The sequence below is a fragment of the Gadus morhua genome, chromosome 4 (genome assembly GCF_902167405.1).
Source record: "Gadus morhua chromosome 4, gadMor3.0, whole genome shotgun sequence".
Lineage (NCBI taxonomy): Eukaryota > Metazoa > Chordata > Actinopteri > Gadiformes > Gadidae > Gadus > Gadus morhua.
The window spans coordinates 32,586,641-32,611,856 of NC_044051.1; the positions used below are offsets into that span (position 1 = coordinate 32,586,641).

Sequence of the window (25,216 nt, forward strand, 5' to 3'; positions counted from 1 at the left end):
TGTGGACTAATAAAAAAACAAAATAAAAAAATCAAATTATATATATTTAACATGGGATTCAATATGAATATAAAAAATACTAATTTAAATTATTAATATGGCGACATTGACCCATCGCAGCAGAAGCCTGAAGCAGTCAATGTGGCGCCTATGTCTATAGGTCTCTGATTCATCCTGACTGGTTTAGTTCATTGCTGGGCCCTGTTTGTCACAGGAGCGTACGCGTACCCATGATTGTTGTGATGAGTGACACCTGTTTTTGGAAACCCTTGTGTAAAAAGAGTCAGTGTCTTTTTCCGGTCGATAGCAGACCTGTGTTTTCTAACCTGTGGTCCGCGGACTACTGGTGGTCTGTGGCGGTACTGCAAGTAGTCTGTGGGAAATGGTTAAAAAATGACAAAATCGAAAACATAACATTCATTAATAAGTTATTTTGGCCAAATGCAATACATTGTAGTGAACCCTAGCTGAATTCCCACAATAAAATAAAAGGATTAAAAAAAAATTGTTAATGGATCTATTAAAATAGATATCATAAAAAATACAAAACAGATCATTTAAAATAAAATTGCAGAATTGTTTGATATATACAGGCTTCTGATTTTTGCAAACAACGCAGAGGATTTCCTGTAATTAGTGGTGCTTTGTACCTTTTTTTGTTTTGTTTTAACCACAGCTTAACATTCTCTGCGCAAAGGCAGTTTGAGCATGTTGCAGAGCACAGGCCAAACCATCATCTTTAAAATGGAACCTGTGAATGAACTAGCATTCAATGTTAATTCCGGTTTTGTTGGTTAACTATTCCATTAAGTTCAGCCCCAATAGTTGCAGCTCTATGGTTTTATGGCATGTTTTTAGTAGTACATGAAGGCACTGTTGATCACTGCAATAATGGAAAATACAATGTTCATTTTTGGGTGAATTAATCACTAATGACACAAGATAGATAGATAAAAACTTTATTGTCCACCGAATTTACAAACACTGGACATTCGTCTTTGGCACTCTGGCAACATAAAACATAGCACACAACACACAGAAAATATAAGTTACGTTATATAAATACATTTAATGTAAACTAAGTTGGTAAAAAGCATGAATAAATAATAGTCCTGATCTCCCTCATCATAAACCCACAAGTTGGTCCTGAGGCTAGGGTTAGGCTAACGTAAGAGGTCGTGAACCCTTGTTATAGACGGTAAACAGGAGATTGATTGGTCGTCCTATTCGACCACAGATCGCTGACATGTGTTCTGTTCGTCCGTCTGTCGTTCTGTCCGTCTGTCTGCAGATCGCTAAGTTGCGGCAGCAGCTCCAGCGCAGCAAACGCAGCAGCCGCCATCGAAGAGACAAGGAGCGCAAGTCTCCGTTCAATGGTGGCCACGGCATCATCCAATCACAGGTAGGCAGGCCACCTGTGTGTGTGTGTGTGAGAGAGAGACTAGGTGTGTGTGTGTGTGTGTGTGTGCGTGTGTGTGTGTGTGTGTGCGTGCTTGTGTGTGCATGTATGTGTATGTGTGTTTCTTTGTGTGTATGTGTATTTGCAAGCTTGTGTGTGTGTCTCTATATGTGTTTTAGTGTGTGTGCATGCGTGTGTGTGTGTGCAGAAGCCGGTTCTCTGGGCCTCATCGTCACGAGGCTGTCCCACTTTCTTCCGTGTCCCTGTTAAACCTGCAAAAACGTGAACGTGTGTGTGTCCCCGCGCTGACATCCAAACGCACGTGCACACACACACACACACGCACACACACTAGGGACCGTCCCCATTTATTTTCAAACGTCCCCGTAAGGCTTGGCGATGGGCCATCTCCCAGTTTTGAGCCACAGACTCCCTGAGGAACACACACAGCGCCACAGCTGTCCTGCTTTCTGAGGACGTCCCCACACACACTCTTACAGGTCCATCTAGGTCAGCGCTTCAGCAGCTTGAGTGATTTGCCCTTCTAGAGCGAGCGTAGCGCTGAAAGCTCAGTTATGGTCCCACATCGACGCAACGCAAAGACCACGCAGTCGCTTCGACGCAGTCGTGAACCTGTTTTGGTTCTGCGCCGGGTTTTAGCGAGCGGACCAATCACAGCCCTTGCTGCTGCGTCGCCTCGACGCAAGGTTAAAACAATTTTGGGAGGCGCACGTCAGGCCCTTGCGGTGGTCGCAAGGAGGGTCCGCAAGGACGTAATGGGTATGTGAACCCCCTTGTGTTGTGATGACGTGAATCCATAATTAGACCTTAACACAGGAAGAGGACGAAGAAAGGAGGAAACAGGAAGTAGTTGCGGTCGGGGCTCCGGAGGTTGAGATTGAGTTGAAAATGAGGCCCTGCAGTACACTTGCCCCACCACTGGAGGCAGAGCTTTGGTTCTCACAGGGTTTAATTGTATTTACCCAGGGTAGGAACTGATAGTGAAGCCTGCATTGTGCACTAACACGCATGTATGTGCGTGTGGTGTTTGTGTGGGAACTGTGTGTGTGTGTGTTTGTGCGTGTGTGCGTGTTCGTGTGTATGTGTACATGTGTGCATGTGTGTGTGCGTGTTTGGGTGCGTGTGTGTATGCACATTAGTCGCCGTTGCCCAAAACCATCCTCATCCCCATCCCCATCTCAAAGTCCTCAGCTCCGCGCTTCCGGAACAGCGTGGAAGGCCTCAACCAGGAGATCGAACGCATGCTCATCCGCGACACGCCCGACAAGGAGGAAGTCATCGTTGTGAGTAGCCCCCCCTCAAAAATAAAAGTTCTTAAAAATATTAGTTAAAGAGCTTTAGATTAAAAACAATTAAAACACATGGTCCGCCGGTATCGATGGACTCGGGGTCAATCAACATTGCTTCACAACATCTTAGCAATGTGAAGACAGCTCACTTCAATGCCGTGAAACGCTCCGTTCACTTGCATGGGCCCTTCACAACTTCCGGTGGTGAATTACATTTGATAATCACCATCGCTTAGAATAATTGACTGCTGTCAAGGAAAGTCGATTTTTTGCCGTCTTTTGTATCACTCCGCAAGTAGTCCGGTAACTTATAAATTCCAGCGTACTCGGTTGACGTCTCTCAAAGACGTCAACGTCTTTGAGAGACTATTTCTACTAACAATACGAATGCTGGTAACAAATAAATTGTTAAAAGACACATCGTTTTGGCAAGTAGCCGTGTAATAAGCGGGATAATGTATGAAACGTCACCGATCATTAATCGGTGACGTTCTATAAAAATAAGCCCGTCGGGGCTTATTTTCCCGATAATGACCGGCCTTCTATATCCCTTACATTTATTTTATTTTTTTATATATACTTGTGTGTAAGTTTAAAGTGTGTAGATAACGATGAATAATAGAATAATTGCATAATCAGTGCATACACACACACAAATTCAATAAGGATTACCCATCCCCACATGAAGACACGGGTCAACGTCATGTATCACACACCAGCTGGTGTCAGCCCCCTCCTCACACGCCCCCACCCGCTCTGCCTTTGAACTCTTGAACTCGGGAGGGGGGGGGTACTTCTCCCAGTACTACTACCCCTCCCCCCTACCACCACCCAGTAATCTGTATATGATCCAATCTTTAGGACGGTCAACGGGACTAAAAGGTCTGTTACATATCAGGGATTATAGCCACAGTATAATGTTATTGTTATTGTGACCTCTCGCTGTGTGTGTGTGTGTCCGTGTGTGTGTGTGTATCATTGGGTGTGTGTGTGTGTGTGTGTGTGTGTGTGTCATTGTGTGTGTGTGTGTCATTGTGTGTGTGTGTGTGTGTGTGTGTGTGTGTCTGTGTTTTTTCCATGTGTGTGTGTCTGTGTGTGTATGTGTCCATGTGTGTGTGTGTGTGTGTGTTTTCCACGTGTGTGTGTGTGTGTGTGTGTTTGTGTGTCAGCCCCAGGACGTGCCAGACGGGCACCGGGCGCCCCCCCCACTGCCCCCCCGCCGCAGCAGCAGCACGCGCAGCATCGACACCCAGACGCCCTCGGGGGGAGGCCTGAGCGGTAACCATAGCAACTGCAGCAGCCGGCCCGACTCGATCTCGCCCTCCTACCTCACCATCCTCAGTGGGGGGGGCAGCCCGTACGAGGAGAAAGGTGAGGCGCACGCTCTTACACACACGGACACGCACACGCATCAATAACGCACACACACACATATACACACACACACACGCACACACACACGACCGCACACGCATCAATAATGCACACACACACACGTATACACACACACGCGCACACACGAACATATACACACACACACACACACGCACGCACGCACACACACCCAACCGCACACGCATCAATAATGCACACACACACGTATACACACACACGCGCACACACGAACATATACACACACACACACACACGCACGCACGCACACACACCCAACCGCACATGCAACGATAACGCACACACACACAGACACACATACAGTACCTGCACACATGCACACACACACACACACACACACACACACACACACACACACAACCGCACACTAATCACTAAGGCACACACACTCGCACAGTAACGCAGTCACACACTCACTCATCTCAGGCGGTGTGTTGAATAACAATTGTGTTCCTATTATTACTCATGGTATGGTTCCCATTCCAGTAGCTATCATTGGAGTTATAATTAACCTATATATGTATCTTAGATCAGAATCAGAATCTCTTTGTTGTCATTGCACAAAGTGCAACGAAATTGGGGTAGAGGCTCTCAAAATAAGTGCTTTTTAAAACAAAAACTAAATGAGAAAAGGGTTATTTTTTTAAATATATATAGAATGTTAAATAACTCAAACAAATCTATCTATTTTAAAATGTCAGCCAATTTTGAAGGTAAGATTGGTATGATAATGCAATAATTTATAATTCTGCGTTATTTAGAGAAATAACAGCTCTGGGGTAGAAACTGTTTTTTAGCCTATTTGTTTCTGATCTGATTGCCCTGTAGCGCCTCCCAGAGGGCAACAGTTCGAACAGGTTATGGCCTGGGTGGGATGAGTCTCTCAGGATGCTATGAGCTCTCCTGAGGAAGTGTCTATTGTAGACATCCTCAAGAGAGAGAAGAGGACATATAATGACTTTTTGGGCAGTTTTTATGACCCTCTGGAGCGCTTTCCTCTCAGCTGCAGTGCAACTGGCAAACCACAGCGAGATGCCGTAGCTTAGGACAGTCTCAATGGTGCAGCGATAAAAGGTCATCAGCATTTTCTCCTGAAGATTGTTCTTCCTGAGGATCCTTAGGAAATACAGTCTCTGTGGGGCCTTTTTCATTAGCGCCTTGGTGTTTATTGTCCAGGTCAGGTCCTGCTGAATGTGTATGCCCAGGAACCTGAAGTCTGAGACTCTCCGAGATACGTGTTGATCCAATCTAGTCTGGAGTAGTTTTGTCTAATCTAGTCTGGTTTGGACTGGATCAGACCAGACCGGTCTAGCCTGGCCTACTCCGGTCCAGTATTGATGGTTCCAGCCCAGTCTGTTTCGGTGTACCAAACTGGACCACACCAGGCTAGTCTGGTCCAGCCCATTCTAGTCCGGTCCAGCCCGGTGTTGTCCAGTCTAGTCCGTTTAGCACGGCCTTATCCGGTCTAGTCCTATCCAGACTGGTCCTTGTCTTGAATGGTCCAGTCTACTCTGTTTTGGTTGCGGCCTGGTTCAGTCCAGTATATTCTGTTGGATCAAACTGGAACAGACCTGGCTAGTCAGATCCCGTCCGGTCCAGCCCGGTCCAGTGGAATAAACCAAGCTAGTCCTGTCCAGTCCGGTCCAGCCTAGTCCAGTACAATGGTGGGTGATCCGGTCCGGGTCTTGACGCACTGTTTTGTTTTCCAGAGCTGGGTCCCTGCTCGCCGCTGCCCAAGTACGCAGCGTCCCCGCGGCCCAACAACAGCTACATGTTCAAGCGGGAGCCGCCGGAGGGCTGCGAGAAGGTCAAGGTGATCGAGGACACCATGTGAGTCCTGCTCCCTTCACAATAAAAGTCCCCAAGGCTCACCTCAGATTGAAGGTCATTCGTATGTGTGGAAAGAGTGTCCTTCGGATGGAAGGTATTTTTATACGTGTTAAAATGAAAGTACCTGTGTGTCTGGGCGGTCTCTTCAAAATAAAAGTCCCCTCATATGAATAAAGACAGCTCCCTAAAAAATACCTAAATCAACGTTTGCACAAGTTAATTGGTAAAAAGTGCATTAACCTCACAGTACATTAAAAACAGTACATTAACCTCACACAAAACCATTGTATTTGAATGGCTCCTAAGGAGCAAGAGGGTGACGCCTGTGACTTCTGCGCCCCCAGATCCAAGCCACTCCACGACATCCCGCAGTACCTGTGTCCCGACCGCAACAAGGTCAACTTCATCCCCAACAGCGGCTCCGCCTTCTGCCTGGTCAGCATCCTTAAGCCCCTGCGGCCCGCGGCCGAGCTGGGCTTCCGGTCGGCGGTGGGCCTGCGCAGCCACTCGCCCTCCCTGGTGCCACTAGGGGGCCTGCGGAGCCACTCCCCCTCCCTGAGCCTGGCGCGGAGCTCCGCCCCCACCCTGGTGGAGGAGCCCGAGAGCTTTTGATTGGACAGAAAAAAACCGAGGGAATCGCATCCAGACCGAAAAAAAATGAAAAAAATAAATAATTTAAAATAAAAGTTTCTACGCTAGGAGGGCGAAACCTTCGGCGAGGTAAAACGGAAACCGCCTTTAGCATGCTAGCTAAGCTCTCTTTTATCTTATCTTTTTTTTCTCTGTCACTGATGTCGTTCTCTTGGTGAAAAAAGCTCTTCCCACTGCCTAGCCTCCACAGAAGATGTAACATAAAATGGCCGCCGTGAGAGGCACTGTATGGATTTGAACGGTCTCATTTCATTGCTTTACTCCGCCTTCAGTGGCGGTTGTTTTTCCTGTTTTATCTCGGTTTGGCTTTGGGGGGGAGGGGGAGGGACAAAAAGGACAAAAAGAAAAACGGACGACTGGACTCTGGTTTTTATTTCATTGTTTGATACCATGGCGCCTTTCCTCGAACACATCTCTTTTCTATCGCCTAGTTCCTTCTCTCGATATCAAAAATGCCTTCCATTCAAAAAACAACAACCCAATGGCTGCTGGGGTCCAGCGGCGACTGGGGGACACTCGGCCAAAGGAGGCACCTTCTGGTGCTGGCAGATATATCGTAGCGTATATCGTAGCAAAACTTGAACGGTTTTCGGGGAGAAAAACAGAACTAGGGGCAAACACGTGCCTGATTTTATTTGTAATTTGTTTCCCCACTTAAAGTTCCCCTCCACACAGTGTTTAGTGACCAGGTTGTGTCAGTCGTGGTAGACCACTGCGGTAAATGTACACTCTTTGTACTTTAGTAGCGGTAGACGGCAGCTAGGTAAAAAACCTAGATAGCATTCTACACATTAACACCTCGTAGATCCCAACCCAAAACCACTCTCTGCAAAAACCCAACCTGGACATTTAACTATATTTCAACCGATCAAAGCGCACATGCCACGTGGTCTGCTGTAACACGACTGAGGCAAACTCGTATCCAGCTAGCTAGCTAAAGCTTCTTGACGTGTTAGTTTTGACAGGGCTATGACGACGTGTCCGAAGCATGTCCATTCTGTGTGTTTCCTCTCTACACAACATCGTTCTACTAGCTTTTCCACTACTTCACACCCCGTCCCTTCTCTCGTTTTCATCCAGCATCGCGTCGTCAAGGTGATGATGAAGCTCCTCTTACGTTTGCTCAGCTAGTGTAGTCGTGAATTGTCTGTGTGTCCAGAAAAAAAGAAGCCACGCCCCCTACCTTCCACCAGAACGGGCCGGGGCACGGAGAGAAACTTCCTTTAAATACTCACAGTTGTATTAAATACTAATACAACTGTGAGTTGGGGGAACATCTGCCCAAAGAGGACATCTTATGTTCGAAACTAATTCATTCCATACACTTAAAGCATAGATTATTCCGGTAATGGGATTCATGCATTAAGGCAATCAAGAAAATAATTGGATAGGTGATTATTTTTAATAACTGATTTAAATGACAAACTATTTGAGGAAACATTACTTCACTGGTTTCATAAATCAAGACAACCAAATAAAAATAAAACGACATTTGCATGTTTCATTGAACAGACAGAAGCCGCTGCTCATGTGCTGAATGGAAGTCGCGCTGTTGCATTGGCGGAGTGGTTGAATTGGGACCCAGTCTCCTTGCTCTGGCCCCCCCCCCCCCTGCTGTACATGTGTCATTACTACTCGACTGTGCCTGTTGGAGTGGATGAAGAATGTACTGGATTTGTAAATACGGAGGCGCAGTTTGTTTATATTACCAGCGAAGATATGTACTCCAACTCAAAAAAACGGTCCCCATTAATATATTTAAAAAAACTCTTAGTACGTACTAGGTCCCCATACTGTGAATACTGATGATTTTAATGTATTGCTTATTTAGAAGGTTGTGTAAATTGGGTATTAAAGATTGTTTTAATCTAATCCAATCTGGAGTCCTTCTCCTTCTGTCTGTTTCAGATCATTTTGAATGGATTTGAGAAGCACAACACATTTAATGATTCAATCAAACCCAGGACTCAGGACTGGTGGGTCTATAACACAATAATCAATAGACCATTTTCTTTTACAGTTTATTGGAAACCGAACGCCACAATTTCAACCATTTTAACATTCAACTCTGATGAATCAAAAAGGTATAGCGGAAGAGATATGAATTGGTTTGCGCTTGATTGACAGAAATACGTTGCTTTAAGTATTTCACGCAATCCTATAGTATAGCTACACAGCACTCCCATCATACATTCTACAGATGAAATAAAGGCGACTGTGTTGAGATAAAGTAAGCATGACAGGCCGGGTCCTGTGATGGCAGAAACAGTAATGAAATCGTTTGTATAAAATACTAATATCTATGTTCTCTCATCTGTTATAAGGCAGAATCTCCCCAAAACTAAAGCCTTTCAGCCGTCTTATGTTTGAGCATCAAATCCATCATTGTTTAAGCATTCATTATTAACTCATACAATTTACAACTTGGTCTTACTTTCAAAGATCTTAATGCAATATTGACAACATGTACTAATGAGATATCAATACAAGTTTGAAATATTACTTTGTATTATTTTACATAGGCTATAGGGGACTAAATACAGGGGGAATTGTAACTGAAATTCTGTTTAACCCAATAGGACTCAGACAGTAAGTGACGGATCAAATTATTTTCAAACCCATAAAATGCACATCATTGGTAAAATTACACTGATATAGATTTTAATTTACGATAAGACCTTAAAGGGGTTCACTCCCTTTAAAGAATCAACATAGTTTTTTTATAAAGCGATGATCGTAAAGATATAGACTTCCTCTAAATCGAATTTGTTAAGCATTTGTTGTCGACAACACACAAATAAACCGTAAACTCTTGTTTCGACAATTCGGTAGGTTAGTTGGTTCACATGACTGCATAGTCCCCCAGTAGAGGGAGTTAGGGTTGAGGAGAGCTCTGATGATTGGTTTAGGGAGTATCGTTGACGCTTGCCGCTATAGCGATAAATAAGTTCCTATACAGGAGTGCGTTATCGTTAAACTCTGGTCGCAATATAAATGTATGGATTAAATAAACGCTGATGAGGCCGTGGAATATCAAACTGAAGTAACAGTGTCATCATAATACAGTGTTTGACCTGTCTGATTTACAGTTTGGTACGCTCTGGGTAAAGTTGATTTAATGTTGTGAAGACCTGTGCAATACATCCATAAAGGTGGCTCAACAACTAAGAGAAAAGTATACTGAACTGTGTTCGTAAATCAGCAAGACACATTTACTCAATCCAGAAACGAGGCTAGCATCAGTACTCAGGTCTCTGTGAAAATACCCTTTTAGACGATGTGCATCTATAAAGAACATTGGACTGAATATTGATCACAGCAGTATTCCGATGACAAATAATGTTATAGATGATTCCAATACACATGTGGAGACATTCATTCAACGGTATTGATGGTACATGTACTGTATCATCTAGAATCTGCCTTTCACCCTTGCTGATCACGATTGCCAATGTAAAGTAGGACGCCTTGCAAAATAAAAGTATATATAAAGATTAAAGTTTCCACTTTATCACCTAATGTCCCTTAGATGTAACAGAGACGGACACCATACAGAGGCACACAGCAGCAGCAAAATAAAACATTAAAGCAATATAAACATGACACTCAAACATTAAACTCCAAGGCAAACAGGTCTTTAAAACCATCCTACCCACGGACACACACACACACACACACACACACACACACACACACACACACACACACACACACACACACACACACACACACACACACACACACACACACACACACACACACACACACACTGTATGCATTGGCAATAGTCTCGTGTGTGTAGGGGGTGGGGTCCCATAACTTTCGTCCAATTAGATGTTAGGCTTATCCTTCATTCTATCCCTCTGCTGTGTGTGTGTGTGTCAGGTGGATTATGCGACAGGTGCAACGCAAATACATCAGTCTGCATACATAAAGTTGGTGTGTTTGAGAGAGAGGTAGAGAGAGAGAGAGAAAGATAGAGAGAGAGAGATACAGAGACAGAGAGACAGAGAGTCAGGCAGAGAAAACAATACATGAATAGAGAATAAATAGACTGAATATATAACTTTGCTTGTGTATTTCCTGGGCCGGTTCCATTTTGTTTCCACTTCCAACCACAACCAAAATACACAAAGGAAGAAAACGCACACACACACACAGACAGAGTTGGGCTCAGGCCTTGAGTAGCTCGTCCTCGGACCGCCCGATAGCGTCCGGGTTGGAGAGGGGGTCCAGGTCCGCGAAGAGGTTGAACCAGGCGGACATGTCCTTAGAACCGCCTGAGGGAGCCACACACACACACACACACACACACACACACACACACACACACACACACACACACACACACACACACACACACACACACACACACACACACACACACACACACACACACACACACACACACACGTTAATAATTGTTCAGCTCTAAGTTCTAGCAAGTAACACAAATAAAAAGTTGTACATAAATGCCACGTCAAAGAGTTTCAATACCTCCAGAGAACAAGAAAAGTAACAAATGTCTTAAAGACCCCAATTGACTTATTTAAGGTGCATGGCTGAGTTGTTATCCATCAATCAGGCAACAGGGTATCTTTTAAAACGGCTTGTACGATGACTCATCACATTCTGTCGTTAAATTGCTATTAAACGACAATGACTCACGCTGTGATGAGTCATTGTACAAGCCATTTTAAATAAGCCTTTTAATAGAACTAAAGTATTGAAGGAACGGTTTGATCGATTTACCGCTGGGAGCTGAGCTGGGGGCGGGTGGAGGAGTCTGCTCCAGGCCAGAGAGAGGAGGGGGCTGAAGGGGCGGAGCTTGGAACATGGGCGGAGTCGACCAGCCTGTGAAAGGTAGGGGAGGAGTCAGGAGGATACAGAAATACAGAGATTAAGTTGATATTTAAATTGAACGTTGAAAGTGATGATTCAAAATTAAAATGAACTAAATATACAAGATTTTAAAATAAAAATCCATGCAAATTTGCAATTCTTCAAGTTGAGCAGCGAGGCATCTCTGATTGGACTACATTTGTTATGTCATTATCCAAAATGCCCTGAATATCCGCATTGTATATCGAAACAGTGTGTGCGAGGGGAGGTCCTCTGACCAGCAGAGGGCACTGTGACCGACCTGTCGACCCCAGGCTGTGGTCCAGCAGCTGGGAGGGCAGGAAGCCTTGACTCTGGGGGCTCTGGGCGGGCCCCGACACGAAGGGGGCGGCCCCGCCCGCCGAACCGGGGGTGGCGGCGGCGGCCCCGCCAACGCTCATGTTGGGGGCGTGGCTTAGGCTGGGGGAGTCGAAGGAGCCGAAGGCGTCCTGCCACTCACGGCTGAACTCGTCGGCCCCGCCCCCCGGCCCGGGGCTGAGCAGGTCCTTCAGGAAGTCCATGTCTCCCCGCTGCCTCGCATCCTCCTCCTCCTCCTCCCGTTGCCCCGGCAACGAGGAGGATATTGGGAGGGACGGGCCGCCCCCCAGCAGATCACCTGAGAGAGAAAGGTGAGAGTGAGAGTGAGAGAGAGAGAGAGGGAGAAAGAGAAAGAGAAAGAGTGGGAGAGGGAAAGAGAAAGAGAGAGAGAGAGAGAGAGGGAGAAAGAGAAAGAGAAAGAGTGGGAAAGAGAAAGAGAGAGAGAGAGACAGAGAGAGAGGTAAGAGAGAGGGGGACACGGAGCGATGGTCACAGGAGATAACAGAAGACATTAGGAGTATTGAACAGAAAACGTCTGCCAGCCTAACAGCGTGTGGTGGCTGAAGAGAAAGGTCAGACAGCTCTGGTCACCTGGACAGCATGCTATCACTCCCCAGAGATTAGGACGGTAATCTCTGAAGAGACACCAGGAAATGGGAAAGGGGAAGGAGACAAAGAGGTAAGAGATGAAAGAGATGAAAGCTGGCCCCTGCAACTTAAGATTTATTTGATCACAATTTTCTTTCATATTGTCATGTTCGTATTTTACAAACTTATTTTGTGTTTATTCCAGTTTTTTTCTCTTGCGATGTACAGTACTCCAGTCCTTTGAATCCTCAATGTTGAAAGTCTGGAGATGGAGCCACAGAGGAGGAGAACGGAACGAGAAGAGAGCTACACTCCCAGCGGAGTAACGAAGAGGTAGAAGAAGAAGAGGAGAATCTGAGGAGGAACTTCAGGAAGGGGGTCTTTTGTGGGTCCGTTGTCATGACGTCCCAAACATGCACAGAGAGAGACTAGGGACTAGAGACAGAGACAGAGACAGAGACAGAGCGAGAGAGACTAGGGACTAGAGACAGAGAGAGGGGGAGACAGACACAGAGAGAGAGCGAGAGAGAGAGCGAGAGAGAGAGAGAGAGCCACAGACACAGAGAGAGAGAGAGAGAGACACAGAGAGAGAGAGAGACACAGAGAGAGAGACACAGAGAGAGAGAGAGAGAGAGAGAGAGAGAGAGAGAGAGAGAGAGAGAGAGAGAGAGAGAGAGAGAGAGAGAGAGAGAGAGAGAGAGAGAGAGAGAGAGAGAGAGAGAGAGAGAGAGAGAGAGAGAGAGAGAGAGAGAGAGAGAGAGAGAGAGAGAGAGAGCGCCACAGCACACCCGAGGGCCCCCAAGCAGAGCAGCGAGGTCTGGAGCTCTGCTTTACCGGCCGCGTGTGGCGGGTCGCCCGAGTGGAAGTCTCCAAACTCCCAGGAAGCGGTCAGATCTTCAGCCTGGGCCGGGGCCTGGAAGGGCGGTGGGGAGCGGGCGGGGTCCCGGGCCCCGGGGCCGGCCTGGTAATAGGGGCGGGTCAGGGAGAGGTCGCCGGCCGAGGGAACGGGGCCGTCGTCGTAGCGGCCCGCCGCACTGAGCGCCTCCCCGAGGTCGCACAGGGCTGGAGGACACCCGGGAGAGTTAGCGTGTTGGCTAGCATCTCCGCTAGCTATTGGCGTTAGCGTCGGCGCCAGCATCTGAACTAGCGGCAATTCCATGACTTAACTTCCACCCGGCGGGCGATAGCGCTACAGCTAAACGCTTCTCGTCACTACATCACCCATTTCCAAATCCCAGATGTTATCCTGCCACTTGCAAAATAACCAAATGAAATGTTCATGCAAAGTAAGGAAAGTTCTGCCTTGTGAGACCTCCCTGGTAATAAAGTTTGCGTTTCGCAATGAACATCGGGCAGCAATTGACTAATTTCTTTCTCTATTGTCTATTTTGGATAAAAACTTTATTGCTACACTATCCATCTATATTTTAATTTGCAGACCCTTCCGAATTTCCCACTCTCTCCCCTGAGTGCTGATTGGTCCTTTCATACCTTCCCTGGGTGGTGATTGGTCCTTTCATACTTCCCCTGAGCGCTGATTGGCCCTTTCATACCTCCCCTGAGCGCCGATTGGTCCTTTCATACCTCCCCTGAGCACTGATTGGCCCTTTCATACTTCCCCTGAGCGCTGATTGGTGCTAGCATTTCTTAATTTTCAACGGGATAGAGGCCAGTACTATATCGAGTATGAACTGGCGAGATCGGGTCGGTCTCACAAGGCTAGGAAAGTTCAGCGTCCCAGGTACAAGTCACTAAGTTGTGTTACAGTAGTGTAACACAACCATGCAATAATACAGTGTAATATTACAGTACTATTGTATATTCTCTGACACTAAAACATATATCTATATAAACATATAAAACATAACTTATATAAAAAAGATAATTCAATATAGCGTTCTACTAATATACTCATTGTATATTAACATTTGTGTTGACAAATACAATTGTATTTGTATTTAATTTCCGCCTATATAATGCATGCAATGGGTCTAGCACAACTGGCCAACACTAATTGGATACTGTCAAAATTGGACCTATATTCTGTCCTGTTCCAATAAACACATCAACACGTCATATTACGGTAAGACTGAATCTGAAAGCCAGTTCATTTTGTATCCATACACCGGTCCGAGCATTGAATAGCAACACGCATTGACAAAGCGGTGGACGTCTTAGCTCATCATATTATATATTAGAATATACAATTAAGTCCAATAAAATGTTCCCCACAAAACCCGACCACAATGCAAACCCAAACACAATGCACTCTCGGGCCATGCAGGTGGAGCTCCGCACGCCCACTCACCACAGTCAAAGCTCTCTAGCAGAGGACTGCCGCTGCCTTGACTAAGGCTGTCCCTGCAGTGGTGGGCGGGGCCTAGCGCACAGACCCCGCCCACACACACAAAGAAGAAGAAAATAAAAGGCAAAAAATGAAATAAAATTTCAAACATCTCGCCGCAAAGCGTTTGCAAAAGCCCGCTCACCGCATTTAGCAGGTCGCTGTTAAAAGCAACAGACAATAGAATATGTTTTGTTAATGTTAGTTCACGGTTGGGATGGGTTGGGTTGGCTGGGTTGGTTGGGTTTTTCCCATTGGCTAGGGTACCTACCGTAGTCTGACACGCTGTCCGGGGCCAGGATGGCATCCAGGGACAACAGGCTGTGTTCGTTCATGAGGACACAGAGACAGAGGACGGGATTGTCATTCAAAGATTAGTTACAATCATAAGTACAGTTCATGCATGTGACCATCACAACTACATACCGAAACAGAGCATCATTCCGCTGGCATGGAAATCTCATTTTATAAGGTTTTCTAACATTAATACGAGTAATATGGTCCCCCAGTGGCTAAAACGTTTTGGAATGTGGCCATATGTCGTCAAAAGGGGCCAAGTTACGTCCCCTTTCTCTACGTTCAGTCTACTTCAGATTGTTGTGGAAGTGGAAGAACCAGAGACGTCGGAGAACCCGACGCAGTCGTTTGAGATTCATAATATCGTCTGGAGGCGCACACAGCTTTTGGCCATGATAATATAAATTATATGATATAGATCTATGTATAATATGATATTATTTAGATATAGAGCTCCAGGACTCCCGCCGGAGCACCCGGAGTGTTCTAGAATATTTACAGAACACGGCCAAAGGCTGTGTGCGCCTCGCCATTGCGATACATCCACTGTAAACAGAACGAATGGTACCGTGGCCGCAACCTGCTGAGGGCCACACCCCCACCCTCCTTGACCTGCCTCTCTCCTCTTCAATTTATTAAAGCTACAGACACAGAAAAGCCGCGTTTGGGGAAAGCTTAATATGCGACTTCCTCGTAGTGGCTGTAATTCTGCACCACCGTTGAATTTCGGGAACGTCTTCAAATACTGTGTTCGGTGCCCACTAATATCTATATTAGAATATCCATAAAGTAGCATGCCATCGGACCTTTAAGGAATCACACTACCAGCAGTGTAGCCCATAAGAAACATTAGCAAAAGCATAAATGAATAAACAGGAGGAGTGCGAGCTAGAGAAAGAGTGAGACATCGAAATGACAAAGGGATCACAGGTGAAGGCCCACTCACTCGTCATCGAGGTCCTGCGGAGGCCTTTTCTTCTCCTTTCTCACGTTGTCCCTCTCCTCCTTCTCCTCCTTCTCCGTGAGCTGCTCCAGAGGGTCCCTGAGAGCCTGCTCAGAGAGGGAGAACCACACAGATCACTACACAGCCTTCGTCTGGTTACTAGACCAGCCTCAGCAGCCAGAGTCTGGCGCGAGATGGAGGAGGTTAGGGGGAATTCGTGGACGGTCCGGTCAACCGTTGAGTTGAACTGTGAAACTGTGATCAATTTTGTTTGATGTAGAGAAATAAGAAAGTATGTGAAGGCTATTTGATTGGCTGCGAGTTCAGAGCGCTCCAGGCCAAAAATGGAACGGTTACTTCAACACTGAAAAGGACAGCCAGGCATGACTCCGCCCCTGTCCTACCCATCCACCAATCAGAGTACCTGGGGCATGTAGCAGGGAGTTTGTGATTCCCACAGTAGTTTCCCATAGAGTTCGGCAAGCCTGTAGCAGACCATTGGTAACCTTAAGTGTGGCCTTACAAATCAGACTTAAGATAAATTATCTAAAGTCTGATAGCGGACAAGCTCAAATCTGGCCGAACTGTTTCACCGTCTTTTGCTTCATATTGGTTTCGACAAATTGTGTTGCTGGAGGCGGGGGGGGGATCTATAAGCGTGTGATTGGCCAACAAATCTCTGCCAGCACTAGATCGTTCAACAAAAGTTTACTGTAAAGGTTTCAAATCAGCAGCTTGTACACGGGCCACTGTAGAAAAACATTTATTAAAAACCCCCTCAGCAAGCCTCATCCACTCACTCAAATTCCTTTATCTTCAATAGAATAACTCAGGAAACAGGAAACTAAACAGGAAACCAGTTATAACCCCGCCCAAATTCAATCCAGTTTCCCGGCCCAGGCTCTGCGCCATCTCCCCCCCCCCCCCCCCCCCCCCCCCCCCCCCCCAAAAGAGGCAGGACGGCTGGCTCCCAGACTACCTTGAGGGTGGTGAACTGGTAGGAGACGTGGCCCTGGAAGTCCTGGTGGATGGAGGACATGGTGTGGGCCGTCTTCTCCCAGAACTGGAGCAGGGTGGTCTGAGGCGGCCCGGGCCGGACCACGGAGAGAACAGGGTTAGCTAGGGTTAGCTTAGGGTTAGCGCTGAGGGCAGTACTGACACTCTAGGATGTATTAGCACGCATGGTGGGTCTTCTAGAAGTACCACTACTCTGGGGAAGAATGAATACAGCTGGTCGAACAAATGATCAAGTAGTCCTTGTATTGTAGGAGTAAATAATATGGAGAAGGAAATATAATACTACAAATACTAAATTAGTACTACAGCTTGTGCAAATATTCGCAATACTAGTAGAACAAGTATTGTAGGAGGAATATTATATAGAGTAGAAAATATACCACTTAGTTCCAATACCCTGTCATAAACATTACTTGTGGTAATAGAAACTCATTGTTGTGATCAGTGGCATACAGTAGTGCACACACACACACACACACTCCTTGTTGGAATCAGTGGCATACAGTAGTGCGCACACACACACACACACACTCCTTGTTGGAATCAGTGGCATACAGTAGTGCGCACACACACACACACACACTCCTTGTTGGAATCAGTGGCATACAGTAGTGTGCACACACACACACACACACACACACACACACACACACACACACACACACACACACACACACACACACACACACACACACACACACACACACACACACACACACACCTGGTAGGTGCAGAGGGAGTGGGACAGCATGTTGCAGCGGCTGGCCCCCAGCATGTCCACCTTCTGACACACATCGTTCTTCAGCTTGTCAAACTGGCCCTTAGTGCCGCGCACCTGGGACTGGATCTGCACACACACACACACACACACACAGGTCAACTAATATACTCGGGAGAGGCTACACAGTTGGGGGGGGGGGGGGGGGGGGGGGGGGGGGGAGATATTGATTCTAAGACCTGTTCCTTAAAGACAACATGAAACCAAACATGACTCCCCTTAACCTTCTACTTTGCAGCCACACATGTGACACACAAACAAACACACATTATAGTTGACCCTTTTCTTAAAAATCAACCCTTCATTCTTCTACAGATAGCTTCCTTTAGTGTCATTGTTATTTTTGTTTTATTTACTCGGGCAGGCCACAACAAGGCTGCCATGATTGTAGTTCCTCCAATATTGAATTGTATGCCTCGAATATCCTCAGCCTCAAATGGGAGACAACTTTGGATTGAAGGTGACACATTGTACCACCAGCTGGTTTGAAAACCTGCCCAGTCCACCGGGTAGGCTGGTAGACTGATCTATCCAGCACACATCTAGGTGGACACGCCCACTTGTGATGGTAAAACGGCTTGTAACGGCTGATCCCTCTCACACCTGGTGGTATACGTCAGCTCTAGCACCAGCCTAGCATAGCGGTTCAGAACCAGGACGGCCAGGCACGTGAACAAGCCCCGCCCCCTGACCCCGCCCACCTTCCGGAACTTCTCCAGCTGCTTGTAGGTGTCGGGGTCGAGCTCCTGCGAGGCGTCCTTCATCCAGAGGAGGGCGCCGCGGTACTCGGTGCGCGAGCGCTCCATGCGCTCCACCGTCAGCAGGGTGTCGGCGATGGCCCGCCGCCGGAACGTCTCCACCTCCTGCTGCAGCCGCTGGAGGGGAGGGCCCAGGGCCAGCCTGCAGGGGAGGGGAGGGAGGGGGGGGGGGGGAGGGGAGGGAGGGGAGGGAGGGGAGGGAGGGGAAGGAGGGGAAGGGGTGGGAGAGAGTGAGGGAGGGAGGAAGGGAGGGAGGGGAGGGTGGGAGGGAGGGGGGGAAGGGGTGGGAGAGAGTGAGGGAGGGAGGGAGGGGAGGGGGAAGGGAGAGAGGGAGGGAGAGAGGGAGAGAGGGAGGGAGGGAGAGAGGGCGGGAGGGGAGAGAGATACAAAGAAAGACAGAGAGTGACAGAGAGAAACATAGAAACAGAATTATTACAGTGATGATTCAACCATTCAAAAGTATTTGTTTATAATCATTGAGCATAGAGAATTCCAGCAGATAAGAACGTAAAAAAAACCCTGCAGATGAGGACCCACCAATTATCACTGTTGTTCAAATTATTCCAATTTGAAAAAACTCTTGCTATGATCTTTAGCAAATAGTATAATGTATAAATGCAAAAAAACAACAACATTTTTTTGCGATTTTTAAATATAAATATCGTTCCGTTCATTCATCTCGTCATAGCACTCTTTCTCCCTGACATTCTCGTTCACACAGGAATACGCACACGAGCACGCACACACAGAGACAAGCGCGCATTCATGCCAGTGGTGCGCGGGTACACTTATAAACAGTTGATTCACCCGCTCCTCCTCTCAACGTGCCTATCAAGGGAAAACCCGAAGCAGCGGGATATTTGTCACAGAGATGGCGGTCGGCGACCATTTTACTAAAGTTTAGTATGATATACTGTGCTCAAAAACACCTGCCCAAAATTATTGTTAACTCAGAAAAGATAATGTTAGCCCTTATGAACTCAACGTTATTGATACTGAACATCCCGTACCCTAACCCTGCGTTCACACCAAAGGATGCAAAAAGTTGCCACGCAGCACGATCCCATTCAAAGTGAATGTAGAGACGCGTTGCGGGTTTGCTGCCGGACCACTTGCTGCCGAGAAAACCGGCAGCAAAATTTGATTTGCGGTACAGCAAAATTTGATTTGCAGCGCAGCACGCCCGTGCCCGCTGCCGGGCACGGGCGGCGGGCGCGTTCACGTATTTTGCGGCGCGACAAATGCTGCTCGAGTTGAAATATTTCAACTTTTCGCAGGAGCAAACGCGCGATGACAGCCAATCAGCGTTCCACTGAGTGACATGCCGTAACAGCCAATCAGTGTTACTCCCTTGGAGTGACCTAGAGTTCACTACCGTTACATTTATTTAGTAACTCGAAAAAACCCACAAATCAGCATTCTGTAGTGTAGTTGTGTTTACAGTTGGACTAAACTATGAGTATGCTAAAGGGCTAGAATAACAACCCCAAACAAAACCCAGTTGGGTGCCAGGCAGCACCAGCCTTCCAGGCTCCGAATGGTCTCATGAACCCATAAACGACGGGCATTCCGACGTCTCTCCCTCTTCCACAACAGGTAAAGACATGCAATGCTCGTAATGTCGGCCATGGTTGTGAATGAATTCAGAAGCACCGCGGGCAAAACTTGCCGTGCCGCGAAACTTCCCGCGCTGCAAAACTGCGGCGGCGCCGCAAAACCTTTGCTGCGCCGCAAAACTTCGGCGACAACGCGTTCGGACAGCAAATGCATCTTTTGGTGTGAACGCAGGGAAGTCAGCATAGATAACGTTGGTAACGCAGCAAACAATGCGATTAATATCAAATGCGGTTATAGTTGAGATAGGCTACGGTGTTAGACTGAGTACCCCCAGTCCGTTCTGCTGCATTCGCTCTGCAGCAGGGGCTGGAGAGCAATACATTTCTTTCTGTTTCCCATCCGCTTTTACTGGAGCCAACCACCAAGATGTCCCCCCCCCCCCCCCCCCCCCCCCCCCCCGGCACCACACATTGCTTTCTGTCTGCGGGAAACACTGAATGGGTGTCATGGCAACACGACCGGCTGCTGCGTTGTCTGGTTGTGAGGTGGGGTGCGCTGCGTGCGTACCTCTTCTTGGCGGAGGTGCACAGGGCCTGGCTGGTGGCGTTCATCATGTTGCCCGCCCTGGTGTGGTCGTGTTCCCCCTGGAACCTCAGGAACAGACCCAGCTCGTTCTCCTCCTGGGACAGGCCTGGGGAGAGACACCGGGAGACACACCTCTGAGAATCCGGGTTGTAAAATGGGTTTTAAACTGACGCATATCAATGAAAGGTAACTAAGAAATTGGTTTATAATACGGCAAAACATTTTTTCTTGGGTGTGTTCTTAAAAAGCTTTGAAGACAACAGAATGCTAGGACGCCAAACGCAAACACTGCTCTCGAAACATTATCAAAGCGGCCAACACACAGACAATAATTGTAGAAGATACACAAGATTAGAGAGAGTTTACATCAAACAGTACTTTTGATTGGCTAACTAAGACCGCGTGCGTGTGCGCGGGGCGGGGTCCCCTCTGATTGGCCGACGGTGTTGCGGCGCTACTCACTGGAGATGCGGTGCTGGTAGCGCTGGATCACCTTGAGGAGCTGTGTGCAGGTGGACTGGACCGAGCGGAAGAACTGGAGGGAGCACCACACATGGGGGAGGAGTCAGACTCCGTCATCTCTACAACACAGTCCAGCGGTTATACGTGATAATGACTAGGACTGCAGGGATTTCTTTGCTTTTATGATGGAGTGAGTTAGGCATGAAGGTATGGGAGAGAGAGGGGAAGACGGCAAAGGACCACGGGCAGGCATCGAACCCCGGTCACTGCGGCAAGGACTAAGTCTTAATGGGGGCTGCAGTAGGTCAGGAGGTGGAACGGGTCGGCTGGCGCTAGTTTAGTGTGTCGAGGTGTCCATAAGCAAGGCACCTCACCCTAGCTGCTCTCGACGAGATGGCTGTCGCCTTGCATGGTTGACTCCGCCGTCGGTGTGTGAATGAGTACCGGTACATGCGTGGGTGAACGTCAGGCAATATTGTAGAGCGCATTGGATAAAAGCGCTATATAAATGGAGTCCATTTACCATTTAATGGTACACGCTCTACCGGTTGAGAGTCATTTAGAGTGTTTAGAAGGGTGTTTTGAATTCCCAAGCATCGGTGTTGAATTCTGAAACATTGTGACAATATCTTGTCCCACATCACATCATCAACAAGCATAGCATACGACCAACGACTGTGTGACTGATTAGGCAATAGGGCCGTGTCTATCCTCTCCCTTCCCCCGTTCATTTCCAGCCACCGACCCCCCATCCCCCCCAACAATCCCTGGTGGTCATGGCAACGCAGAGACAAGAGAGCTGGCATTCAAATCAGAGATAAGGAAGGCCTGGTCTGGACAGAGCTGGGTGAGTGTGTGTGTGTGTGTGTGTGTGTGTGTGTGTGTGTGTGTGTGTGTGTGTGTGTGTGTGTGTGTGTGTGTGTGTGTGTGTGTGTGTGTGTGTGTGTGTGTGTGTGTGTGTGTGTGTGTATGTTATTGGGGTGTGTGTGTGTGTGCTAGTTATAGGTGTGTGTGTTAAAGGTAGGTGTGTGTGTGTGTGTTAAAGGTAGGTGTGTGTGTGTGTGTGTGTGAGAGAGAGTTTTTCTTTATATTTAGCTTTTCAGATAAGGCAAGTCGATTTAAGATATGGAGACTAAATTATTTATCAAATAAAAATCAGAGTTGGATTCATTTACTAGACAAATAATCATGATTCCCAGCCCGATTCAACTGTGTCGCTGCAAATCGCTTCATATCTCAGTTTGACAGACCTCGCCTCCTGAGGCAGCATACGGACCTTAAAACACAGAAGCAGCATATCATTAAAAAACAATTAAGCTGGGAATAATATTGGATTAAAAACGTTTTAACAAAATAAAAGCCCTGCTAAACCGTGCTCTGACGCTCATTGCCGTGAGCGTTTTATAGGGTGATACAACTCACTGGATAATAATCACCAACACACTCACCTCACCATCTCTCTCTCCCTCTCTTGCCCCAACTCACTGGATAATAATCACAAACACAATCCCCTCACCCTCTCTCTCTCGTCCTCTCTTGCCCCTTGTACACTGAGTGCTTACAGCTAAAAGCACACGGGAACTTTCAGTTGAAGAGTTGAACATCCTAGCCATTACATTACACCATCCCACCCCTTTACTTGGGGAATAAAAATCTAACGGATTTTATTTTTGGATGGTAATTGTAATCTTTTTAAAACTGTAATTAGGAATGTGTGTAGGGTTCGTGATTGGCTGTGACATTGCCCCCTCTCTTAGTGTGTGTGTGTGTGTGTGTGTGTGTGTGTGTGTGTGTGTGTGTGTGTGTGTGTGTGTGTGTGTGTGTGTGTGTGTGTGTGTGTGTGTGAACACAATAGGCCTTTTCAAAGTGAACAACAGGCCTTCACCGGTTGTTGCCCCCCCCCCTCCTTCCTCATCTCTCTCACAAGGGGTCTGTCAGGGGACTAGAGTCACTGTGTTCTCCTGCCAGTGAGTAAACATCCTGTCCTTCACAATAACATCAGGTGACCTGTTCTTAATTCTATTCGATTCTGAGAATTCTAAGAGATCAACATAACTGGACCGCTAAGATTCACCCTAGCAATGAAAAATTAGAACACTCCTACAAAATGGTGTGTCTGCGACACAAGACACTAAAGTGTCTTTGACGCTTTAGTATTACCACCTGTACTTCCAGATCGAATCACCTGCTCTGGTATTTGTGATCGTTTTCAATGGGGAGCCAACAACCATGTTAGCACGCAACACAAGCCTGCCTGGTTATCCCCTGTGTGGGCAGCCTGGACATACCCTCCGGTGCACCGTTTGCGTTTCCTCATAGAGAACCAAGGAACGCGTTAGCACGTAGCCTACTACCCATCTTATCACTGTATAGTGCAGGCAGCGTTAGCCTGTTCTCCTGTATTCCTGGTGAGTTTCTCATAGGGCCCAGCTAGCCTAGCTCCCACACTAATAAAGGCAGGCGCTCACCTCCAGCTTGGCGTCCAGGTCTGCGTCCGAGGCCACCACGTACTCGTCCTCCTTCTTGCCCGTGGCCTTGATGAGCACCTGCTTGGTCTTCCAGAACTTCTTCTGCATGCGCGCCACCACCGAGCTGTCCAGCATGTCACTGGCCAACCTGGGGGGCAGCGTCGCCGAGACCACGGTTATTAATGTTGAAGGTTATAGTCAGTCATGGTTGTGGTCAGTGCCTGACCTTTCTTGACCGCAGACCATGTTTTTTTTTTATATTATTTTTTAACATTGACTTGAATCCACTTACACACACTGTATAAAGCAACTGTTTTAATGTACACACACGCACACACTTTATGTAGTTGAGTCATATACCTTGTGTCTACGGTTAATTAGGCTACTGTGGTATTTATTGGTTATTCACAGGTATTTGTAGTACGATATGGGTATCAAATATGGACAATTACTAAACTATAAGAGATTATGTATTTCCATGCCGGTCTGGCTCTATGGTGGCTTTGGAAAAACAACTTTCAGACTAATCTTCTCTTTAAAATGAGGTTAGGGTTAGTGTTGAGTAGGGGGCACTTCAAAGAGTACGAATAATCCAAAAGTTGTGACGTATGATTCCAAAATTGTGTCTTTTTCATTTTGAGCTATCAAACATGGCATTGGCTGGGTAATTGACGCATTTCATACGTACCCCTCCATCATGATGCTCAAAACGCTGGTCTGTCCTGTGAACTAAAAACACACGGGTGGGTTGTTACAACGGATCTATAAACACACGTTCATCACTCACTCTTTGCATGAGTCACTTCGCCTACATCACATACCGTCAGTGTTGCCAGATTGGTCTAATCTGGCCGAATCTGGCAACAATGCACACCGATCACCTGCAAACTTCTGCTGCAGTACACCGAATACGCAGCAGGTGCATCTGGATGAGCAATAGTAAAAAAAAATAAAAAGAAGCCTGACAGCTGGTTTCCTTAACCATGAATTGACATATGTAGACATTAATCACGAGTGGGTATATTACTGATCGAGGTTACAAGTTTGGATTATGTACTCAAAGAGGCAAACACCAGCAAGTCTTGCAGACAGCTGGCTCACTCTCTGGCAGCAGGTGTTCAGTTACAGTCTCCTGGTAAGACGTTAGGAGAGTGGACTACAATGACACACACACGCCTCAAAGTTCAGTCCAGAGGTATACCAATCGATGTGAACGGTCTGCATCTCAACGTGATACAATGGCGCACAGTTAAAAAATAAAATCTAATAAATGAAGGAGACTGAGTGCTAACGCCAGGTTGGCCCGCAAAGCGTCAGAGAATGAGTATTTTACGCAAGGAGGAACGCTCCGCCTGATGGTGGATCGACTCCAACGGGTAACACCTGGTTATAACTCACGGGAAAAACATCCAGATGGGAGTTTACCTTGGTTTTAGTTTGAAGTGAAGCCTGAGCATCTGTTCATTGCAGGTCTGCTAGCCTCCTCTTGTAGCCACCATCGTCATCATCTGAGTCAGTGAAACCGGATATACAAAGGGGCTGTGGCGTCGCGCCGTCGTGTGGGGGCGCTGTTGCCGCCATTAGGACTCAGGTGAAACAGGTTTTAGGAGGAAATAC

General features: G+C 47.1%; 2 protein-coding genes across 4 annotated transcripts in view; one reads left to right on the forward strand and one right to left on the reverse strand.

The window, feature by feature from the left end:
* Positions 1 to 8,480, forward strand: part of LOC115541827 (protein FAM117B) — a 16,239-nt gene extending 7,759 nt beyond the window's left edge. The window contains exons 4-8 of one of the 2 annotated variants that reach the window (XM_030353697.1): positions 1,292 to 1,402; positions 2,560 to 2,703; positions 3,879 to 4,080; positions 5,832 to 5,952; positions 6,297 to 8,480. In XM_030353697.1, coding sequence (XP_030209557.1) covers positions 1,292 to 1,402; positions 2,560 to 2,703; positions 3,879 to 4,080; positions 5,832 to 5,952; positions 6,297 to 6,564 — 846 coding nt within the window. In that variant the 3' untranslated portion in view covers positions 6,565 to 8,480. The remainder of the gene's footprint in view (positions 1 to 1,291; positions 1,403 to 2,559; positions 2,704 to 3,878; positions 4,081 to 5,831; positions 5,953 to 6,296) is intronic. The other variant, XM_030353698.1, reaches the window with a different exon arrangement.
* A 126-nt stretch (positions 8,481 to 8,606) lies between these two features.
* On the reverse strand, positions 8,607 to 25,120 carry ical1 (islet cell autoantigen 1-like). 2 transcript variants are annotated; one of them, XM_030353690.1, is made up of 14 exons: positions 25,025 to 25,120; positions 24,288 to 24,328; positions 23,600 to 23,747; positions 21,132 to 21,204; positions 20,652 to 20,775; positions 18,471 to 18,669; positions 17,713 to 17,838; positions 16,954 to 17,052; positions 15,978 to 16,081; positions 15,006 to 15,055; positions 13,225 to 13,452; positions 11,747 to 12,100; positions 11,356 to 11,457; positions 8,607 to 10,883 (listed from the first exon to the last, which is right to left on the reverse strand). In XM_030353690.1, exons 2-14 carry the CDS (start codon positions 24,296 to 24,298, stop codon positions 10,777 to 10,779), a joined length of 1,725 nt encoding a protein of 574 aa, XP_030209550.1. In that variant the 5' UTR covers positions 24,299 to 24,328; positions 25,025 to 25,120; the 3' UTR covers positions 8,607 to 10,776. The 2 variants fall into 2 exon arrangements, with proteins under 2 accessions (XP_030209550.1, XP_030209551.1); XM_030353691.1 differs by lacking the exon at positions 13,225 to 13,452.
* Positions 25,121 to 25,216: the final 96 nt, after the last annotated feature.

What these genes read in the sequence shown, in the direction of transcription:
- ical1 (XM_030353690.1), bottom strand. An exon ending in ACCTGGACGCCAAGCTGGAG is followed by an intron (nt 21,205 to 23,599) that starts GTGAGCGCCTGC and finishes TGCTCCCTCCAG; the next exon opens with TTCTTCCGCTCGGTCCAGTC. An exon ending in CCCCAGCTCAGCTCCCAGCG is followed by an intron (nt 10,884 to 11,355) that starts GTAAATCGATCA and finishes TGGCTCCCTCAG; the next exon opens with GCGGTTCTAAGGACATGTCC.